The sequence below is a fragment of the Paroedura picta genome, chromosome 10, assembly GCF_049243985.1.
Source record: "Paroedura picta isolate Pp20150507F chromosome 10, Ppicta_v3.0, whole genome shotgun sequence".
In the NCBI taxonomy this organism is placed as follows: Eukaryota; Metazoa; Chordata; class Lepidosauria; order Squamata; family Gekkonidae; genus Paroedura; species Paroedura picta.
Window position 1 is genome coordinate 63,296,994 of NC_135378.1, and position 9,229 is coordinate 63,306,222.

Sequence of the window (9,229 nt, forward strand, 5' to 3'; positions counted from 1 at the left end):
CGAATAGCCATTCAGTCATGCAGACAAAGACTAATCAGACTGCATTGTTCATTGGATGTCCAAGGCAAAACCATATTAAGTCATATTCTTGAAACCCTGAATACTTGGGAAAGGGGCAGGGGAACCAACCTTATTGGGTCCATTGCCATTGCTCTCACCATTCGGTACATCGCCATTGTTCCCATTCTGAAAAGGGAAAACCTATATTAGTAAACGATTTCCATTTCAAAGCAAAACTAGGTACTTATCTGGGACTCTTTTGTGATCACAGGGTAGGGGTGGCAGGTTTTATTCTTTTTTATTATTATATTCAATTTATTACCCACCACTCTCAGCACACCAGCTCATGGCAAGTTACACAATACAAAAAAATAGAACCCCCAATTAAAGCCCCTATTAAAAGCCCATAAAAATTACAAAAAATACAAAACCATATGGTGGATATAATAACAACCAATCTTAACAACCCAGCTAACAGCCGAGGCGGCTGAGGGCATGATATGACAACCAGCAACACCAACAGATGGACCAGTGTGAGAACATATCTTTCTGGGGGGGGGAGCCCATCAGATTGGTTTGCAACATAAGGCATCCTGCTGCATGGGCAGGCTCCTGCCCATCTGGGGGAGCCTGGCAGTGTTTTCCAGCCAGCAGCCCATTGCTTTGTAGGGCTGCAGGGGCAGTCCTGGGAAATGCCTTGGCTCTTTCCTTGAAAACCCTACAGGGTAACCCTAAGTTGGTTATCATTTGATGGCGTCCATAGCTCAAATTCTCCGTTGATGTGAGTAGTTTCCTAGTATGTCATTTAGCAGTACGTAATTTATCATATGTAATTTAGCACAGGGGAACCAACCTGACTTGGTCCATTGCCAGTTTCCTCATTGCCAGTGTTCTCATTCTGAAAGGGGAAAAACTGTATTAGTAAAAGATTTCCATTTCAAAGCAAAAATAGGTACTTATATGGGACTCTTTCGTGATCACAGGGTGGGGATGGCAGGTTTTGTTACTTTTTATTATTATATCCGATTTATTATCCACCACCAAAAAGTGGTTTCACCAACGTATTTAGCGCTGCCTAATGGAAAGCAGTTAGGAGCCCACAAGCCAAAAATATGTATGTAGGCTCATATGTGTGAAAGGAGCCTGCGTCGTCCTGTCTTTGCTCCCGCCCCCTCTTCCGGGGATGGGACCATCATTTAAAAAATGGCTGACATTTAAAATGCCCCTGCCACCTGCAGCAAGGGAACTCTGAGGAATGCATGTGTGCATGTGCATGTGTGCACATTCTTATTCTTTGCTTAAGCTCTGTTTCAAGAGTCTTGGTTGGTTCCAGTTTCCTAAAAGAAAAATCCGATTTCATTGTTCATTGGACGTCCAAGGCAAAACCATACTAAGTCATATTCTTGAAGCCCTGAATACTCGGGGAAGGGGCAGGGGAACGAACCTCATTGGATCCATTGCCATCGTTCTCATCATGCGGTCCATTGCCTTCCTTGTTCTCATTCTGAGAAGGGAAAAACTGTATTAATAAATTTTTCCATTTCAAGTGAAAAATAGGTATTTATCTGGGGTGTAAATTGCATGGAGCTTTTATTCCAATCCCAGGTTGATTCAGTCCGTGCCCTCTACACAGAATACGATTTCCTTTTTGATTTTGGTTATTTAAATTTTCCTTCTGCAGCAAGAGAGATTGATCCGTAATGACCCTACCTTTATCGTGCGATATCTTTGAGTGCTTTTAATGCTCAATATTTTAAGAATCAAATTGAGAAAGCAGGCTGTTATGAATCAGGGCTCTCCTCCATTGTAGAGCCACCCTGATTGGCCAAAGTTGCCCATGTGACAAGTTTTCCTTAAAGGAAAAGCCCCTAACTTCTCTCGACTTCTGTCGGCCTTGGATTTTTTTCTCCCTCCTCTGCCTTCTTCGATCCTCTCTCCCCCCTCCAAGTAAAAAAAAAAGGCTCCCTGCTTGGCTCCTCTCACCCCCCCCCTTTAAAGAAAAGAAAGAGGCTTGGCTCCCCTCCCCCCAGGTGACACAGTACAATAAAATAGAATTCCCAATTAAAATCCATATTAAAACTCCATACCATTACAAAAAATACAAAACCATATGGTGGAAGTAATAAGAATCTGTCTTAACAACCCAGCTACTTTTGTGTCAAGCAATTATTTCACCGTCAATTCCTGTAGTGATTCTGTTTACATAATGATACTAATGGTCATCTAATCAAACCTAGAACCTCTTTATTTTACTATAATGCCTCCCAAATGACAGAGAAACCTTCACATCCCAGTCACATTTTTGGTTTCTACAAAGATACACGTATCCAGACTTTCAAACACATTTTCTTATACCACACAGCTTCATCAAAGACAGGGACTCACCACTGGGTTTTGGTTCACTGGTGTCTGTCAAAGATACACAGTGAATTGCTTCTTCAGTTTCTATTGCAAAGGGATTCGCCTTTCTTCAATGGCAATTTTGTTTTTAATAGTATAGCTGAGCTGTTTTTCATGAAAAGAAGAACCCCTACTATATTGCCTGTAACTCTATCCTTCTTCCCCTGGGAGAAGCCAGGGGAAGGGTCACAAGTACCCTTTAACTGAAGGCTAAGTTGGTGAGTTTCTGGCAAGAAGGCCAGGAATTTTTGATGTTGTTTCACCCTCAATTATATGCCTGGGAGAACAGCTCCATTTTACAACCCCTGCAGAACTGATTAAAGTCTGGCAGGGCTTTGATCTCATTCAGCAGAGTGTTTCACCAGGTCAGGTCCAGGTCTGCAAAAATCCTGGCCCTGGTTGAAGCCAGTTTATCTTCCCTGGAATAGGGATCCTGATCAAATTTTGGTCTCTAGATCTTAATGGTCATTGGGGGAGAGTTGATTCCACAGGTACTATGGTCCCAGAATGTTAGTGCTTTGAAGGTAATAACCAAAACTTTGAATCTGATCTAGTCTTCAATCTAGGAAATGACCAGTCAAATATGGGCTTTCCATTGGAACCAGGTAAGAGCCCATGCAGCTGCTTGACGTTTCTGAAGCAGTTTCAATGGTGGCCCATGTAGAGCAAGTTCAGTAATCTAATCTGGAGGTGGTAATTGCATAGGTCACAGTGGCTGGGTCCTTGTTGATATATAGGGTGCTGGTTATCACACCTCGCAAAGATGATTAAAAGCAAGATGAGAACTTTTACAGTTCAATGGTTTGCAGCTATTAAATACTTACTGGTTCAGCGTTTTCACAATTCTGTTGGGACAAACAGAGATGAAGACTGTGATTTTCTTGACAAATCCACCACCACACTGTTCCAATTTCTTTATTTAACTGTAGTTTTGAGACCTAATTGTCTGGAACAGTTGACTTTCTTTAAAAGGCTTATTACTTTCCCTTTCTGTCAAAACATTTTTCAAACCTAGAAAGTCATTTTTTTAAAAAACCACACACAACAGTTTCCAATGTAAAACAAAATCCTCATCAGTAACAGGATCATCAACCATTGTAAGCACAGAATATGGAATCCAGGTGGAAATGTGTCAAGCATTTGTAAATAATAAACTTAATTCAAACTACTTTTATGTGTACATCATCATAAAACATCATAAAGATGAAATGGTAAAAAGACTACCAGGTTGGCACTCTGGGGAGTCACTTGCTGTGGAGGACCAATCATGTAGCCTGTTCCTTCCTCCTCCCACAGGCCACTCACTGCCTCTGATTGGCCCTTGGGGGGGAGGGCCTTCTCCCAACAGCACCCTCAGGAAGCACTGCCGAGCTTCTGGCACGCACGAGTTAGCATCCCATCAGGAACTGCCATGGAGCATCCGATTTGCCCACACAAGGAGGGTGCCCTCCCCCACGAAGGCCTTCAAGTGGGGCTAGGATTGCTGGCTGCCTCTGCTGTGGGATCTTGCAGAGATCCCTGAACTCCCAACCTCCACGCGGGGCCAGTAGCCAGGGCTGGATTTACATGAAAAGAGGCCCTAGGCTATTCCACTTATGTGGCCCTTTCACCTCCCATTTTTAAGTTTGTAATTTACATGACAGATAATAAAATAATAAAATACATCATTACTGTGATATATATCAATACAATGAAACATGTTGTGATTGGTACTAACCTTTATAAAAAATGTGGAATATAGGCCCCTCTTGATCTTGAGGCCCTAGGCTGAAGCTTAGTTAGCCTATAGGAAAATCCGGCCTTTCTGCTTTTTCAGGCAGCCAGCAAGAAGCCCACTGTGAAGCCCACTGTGTGCTCTACCCCAGCCCTGGTGCAGCCGCTGCCTTCCTGACTTTTGGGGCAGTGTTGGGATGGCTGCTAGCTCCCAGCCTACTTTTAAAGTGGCCTTCACCACTGCCATCTCTGTCACCCCTCTCGCCCCACTCCTGCAATGAGAACTGGAGTGTGTGGGGGGGTCTGTCTGCCAATTACTACCCCCTTTTAAAGTGGCCTTCTCCCTGCTGCGCTCTGTCCCACTCTCCCCATGCTCCTGCAATGGTCAATGCTGGGGGGGGGGGATGCCAGCTCATAGCCCACTTTTAATGCAGGCTTCGCCACTGCATCCTTCAGCCTGCTCTCTCTGTGCTCCCGCAACAAGCTCTGGTTGGGGGGGGGGGATCATCAGCTTCCACATCCTAGCCTACTTTTAAGTGGGCTTTTCCTTTAGTTTCATATATAAGTAACTTTCAATTTATTTAGCAGTCATTCTGTGTAGAGGTGAATGACTCTAACAAGCAATCTAACCTGTAGTAAAAACATGCCTTACACTTTAAAGCACAGGAGGGGAAGACTATTGATTCTTTCCCCTCCCTTCCATATTGAAGGAACAAAGATTCCTACATACAAACATTAGAGAACCATTTTATCCCATTCAAGGCCCTAGTTTGGAAGATGAAATAAGACACAGATAACAAATACTTTTTTCATTTTTGAACCATGGGAAAACCCGAAAAGGAGGATTAATTTATTACACTGTTCAATCCCTTCTACTCAAGTCAAATCCTCCTTGGATCTCAAAAAAGAAAGGCAGACTATAAATTTGGTCAATATATACAACATTGGTTCAAAACTGAAGCATAATCATCCGTGGAACATCATTTTCTTTATATATTGTATGGTGTGTGTAGTCTAGCCAGTGTGTAGTCTAGCCATCTGTGAATTGTCTGGTAGCCAGGCAAGGGACATTTTAAGCTGGTTTGCCATTTCTTGCCTCCATGGCATGGCCCCTAGTGTCCTTTGGAGGAACTACCACCCAAATCCTTGGAGATCTCCCATCCAAACAGTAGCCAGGGTCAGCTCTGCTTAGCCTGCCTGGGAATATATTAGCAATTTTTCCAAAATGAAAATGTTTATTCCCACAGCCAGTTGGGTGGCTGCAGAGTGCCTCTAACCATTTCCGCCAAAGAAAATCCAAAGCAATTAAAAATATAGTGTAAATAACATACAAATCACTTTAACTGTAGTGTGGTTGCCACTGGACTTAGAAGGGTTGGCTCCCAAGCAAGGGATACTGGAACCCCTGTATTTATGGGACTGCCTCCTCCACTATGTCCTCAGAAGATCGTTAAGATCGAGCAATCAAAATCTCCTTAAGGTCCCTGGCCCCAAAGAGGTAGAACTGGCTTCAACCAGAGCAAGTGCTTTGTCAGCCCTGGCCCAGTCTGGTGGAACACTCTCCCTAATGAGATCAGAGCCCTCTGGGATCTTAAACCATTCTGGAAAGCCTGTAAGACAGAGCTGTTCCACCAGGCCTATGGTTGAGGAGAGGAATAATATAATGCAATGCTAATCTCCCTGTTTGAGAATACACCCAACCTTCCCACAAAGTAACATCTGCCGACCTCTGAAGATCTGAAATTTTAGAATAGGCAGTTTTAGTACAATTTTAACAATTTTGAAACTTAATTTAATCATTATGCTTCATTCCTGGCTCTCTTACAAGGACACCTGACTATAGAATGAAATAAATAATTTGTGAATTAAAATCTTACCTCTTTTCCATTTCCCCCCTGGAAAAAAGAGAAAACAAGAATTAATTCACTTCCCTTTCTTTTAACAGTGGAGTGAAAATCCAGTAGAATCTGGTACAGAATCTGGTGGAACCTCTCAAAAGCTTCCTTCTATGTGTCCAATTGATGAAAATAATGCATTTCGAGTCGAAGAGACGTATTAATGGTCAAGACTTGAAGAGGAGTTACTCTTAAGAAAGCTAGTATGGTGTCTGCAGATTGTCATGCTGTACTGATATGCGTAGCTGAACCAATGATCTGAAGCTGTTGTGGGTAACAACAAAGAAATAGAGCTTGGTGTCATCTGCTGTAGTATTATTAAGGTTATATTCTGCTAGGAGGAGCTGATATGAAGGTATCCTGAATGTAGCCAATGAAATGGATTCTAGATCTCAGAATCCATTTTATTGTCTGCGTTCATCAATCTAGCAACCTTCCTACAGTTAGTGTATTGACAGTAAATGGCATTTTAAAGATCAGAGAGTTTGCTTGTAATTTAAACTGGACATGAAAAGATTTATATGGATCATGGTTCACATTCAACATGCATCATTATACTGATTAAAGATTTTTCCCTCATCAAAATAAAGATCAAGTCTATAAATTCTTCATATTGTACTGTTTTTTCTTTCTGACAGAATTTACTAAGCTGGAAGATAAATAATCTCCATTTGTTCAGCAGTGGAATAGGCTGCCTAAGGAAGTGGTGAGCTCCCCCTCACTGGCAGTCTTCAAGCAAAGGTTGGATACACACTTTTCTTGGATGCTTTAGGATGCTTTGGGCTGATCTTGAGTTGAGCAGGGGGTTGGACTAGATGGCCTGTATGGCCCCTTCCAACTCTATGATTCTATGATTCTATGATTCCATTTGGCTTTCCACCCAGGAAGGAAGGGAAAACTGCGTCATTTATTTTTGTCCCTTGTGTCCATAGCCAACTCAATGTACAACTAGAAAGACTGAAGCTTGACTTTTTCATAAGGAAGAACCCAGTCCCTATAACATTCAGCCATATAATACCATGTAAACTAAAGTCCTCAATCATAAGAGGGGGAAAATTAAGAAAATGTTGATACCTGAAATAAATAGTGATTAATAAGCACAAACAATCACATATATGACAAAATATAGCAAAATCATCTTTTTCCTTCCTAGAGGAAAGTAAGACAATCAAAATTATTATTGTGCAGGGTTTGCTTTCCAAATGAAATTGCAAAGTGCACTGAGATACTGTAAACCAGGGGTGGGCAAACTGTGGCCCTCCAGATGGACTACAATTCTCATAAGCTCATGGGAATTGTAGTCCATGGACATCTGGAGGACCAGTTTGCCCACCCCTGCTGTAAAACCATGTTCTCTTTCTACGAATTGTCTTCTGTGAAGTAGCCAAGCTATATAAGAAAGCACTTAATATGCACAATAGGGTTGAAAGGTCATGAGCAGCAGGTGACAACATTTGTGGAATGTCCATCTAAAATAGCTACTTTAAAAATATATAAATCTGTGTTACAAATTCGATCATCATACTACAATAGCAAGTTTACCAAGCCAGTCTCTTCTGAAATTCCTCTGGACTCTATGAGGCCCAGAAGACATAATAGGAGAATCCCAGTGAGAAATGCCGGCCGCATCATGTCCAGATCTGTGTTGCTCTGTAGTTGGCCTTTTGGAGCGTTATCAGAAATGACTGTTAGGCTGTGTAGCTCTTATTTATATCTGAAGGAGAGTCATAAAAACTGTAGTGGCCACCAAATACTTCCTTCTTATACACTGATCATCCTTTCCTCCTCCTATGATCTGTCATTTGATGATCCCTTTTTTCCTTGTTCCTTCCATCCCTTTCTTCCTTGTTCTCTTCATGAGTGCCCTTTGTTTATTTTTCTTATCTTTTTGGCAGCCATAAACATTTTAAAAAATATTTTAGAAGGGGGCATCCTCTGTCATATAACCTTTTATGGAATCTTGATCTGTTTGCATAACAGAAAGAATGAAAGATCATTTGTCAGAGACTTGACAGACACAATAAAGAACACCGAGAAAATAAGCAGGTCCCCAGCCAGAAGTAGTATGAGAATAAATGGGCACTGGGGGGAGGTCATTTAATTGGATTTTCAGTGCTAGATAGCCAGGTATTAATGTTGGCCCTAACTCCTCAAACTATATAGAACCCACTCCTAAAGTTGAATGATCTTTCTAAAACCATTTTAAAGTAACTCCTTGCCACTTCGTTTCTTGCAACACACACAAAAATCAAAGGCTTTAACAATGAACGCTTTTAGACTTTACTTCCATGTTTCATATTTAAAATTTGTAGCATCTCTGAGCAAATGCTGTATTTTATAAATTCTGCAGGGGCAACCCCAAATTTGCCTTCCAGACTCCTAGAGCCTTTCCCCCCATGGTCCCAGGGCTGATTCGGAACCTTTTACCACTCTTAAGTTTGCTCAGAACATGCCCTGCACCCTTAACTCCAGAAAGGACCGTAGAAGTTTTGGAGCACTTGCTAGGATGGTGAACTGACCCTGGCTTTTCCTTCCTGCCCTCGTGACCCTGACCCCTGACCCTCAGGCTGAGAACCGCATGTTCTAGAATGATTACTGATTGGTGTTCCATTAATGACAGAGAGCTTACATATGCCCAATGTAGCAGTTTTTGACCGAGTCATTTTTCAAATTTACAAACACTGAAACATCATTAGTATTAGGAACCATGTTCCAGCTTGTTGAGCTGCATGTCACTGAAACAGTTATCAGGCCAGAAGTGGACTGCAAATGTATGCAACGTGTTCAACTCCATCATGAAAAGCCTGGGTTAAAAGAGTCATTTTGGCTTGAAAAGGGAGGGCATTCTAGGGGCACCACTGAAAAAGCCCTGTCTCTTGATGTTTGTGCTGTTTCTGGTAATTTCTTTAGTTATTATTTATTATATTTATATACCACCCTCCCTGAAGGCTCAGGGCAGTTAACATGAAACAGGAACAATACAATTAACTCAGTTTATAGTAATATGGAAGCGGTGGTTTAGATCGACCTCAGCCAAATGCCTGGCAGAGAAGCTCCCTTTTGCAGGCCCCGTGGAATTGTTCGAGTTCTGTCAGAGCCCTGATCTCCTCTGGGAGCTCGTTCCACCAGGTGGGGGCCAGGATGGAGAAAGCTCTGGCCCTGGTTGAGGTCAAGCAGGCTTCCTTGGGGCCAGGGACTACTAAGAGGCTGGAGGTGGTAGA

At 42.2% G+C, this 9,229-nt stretch overlaps 1 protein-coding gene across 1 annotated transcript in view; it reads right to left on the reverse strand.

Moving 5' to 3' along the window:
* The window catches only part of LOC143820036 (uncharacterized), a 39,324-nt gene extending 31,626 nt beyond the window's left edge, over nucleotides 1–7,698 (reverse strand). The window contains exons 1-6 of the mRNA XM_077302402.1: nucleotides 7,551–7,698; nucleotides 5,991–6,008; nucleotides 3,225–3,245; nucleotides 1,445–1,504; nucleotides 854–898; nucleotides 130–186 (exon numbers count right to left, since the gene is read on the reverse strand). Of these exons, the coding sequence (XP_077158517.1) occupies nucleotides 130–186; nucleotides 854–898; nucleotides 1,445–1,504; nucleotides 3,225–3,245; nucleotides 5,991–6,008; nucleotides 7,551–7,640 (291 nt within the window). The 5' untranslated portion in view covers nucleotides 7,641–7,698. The remainder of the gene's footprint in view (nucleotides 1–129; nucleotides 187–853; nucleotides 899–1,444; nucleotides 1,505–3,224; nucleotides 3,246–5,990; nucleotides 6,009–7,550) is intronic.
* Between the last annotated feature and the right edge of the window lie 1,531 nt (nucleotides 7,699–9,229).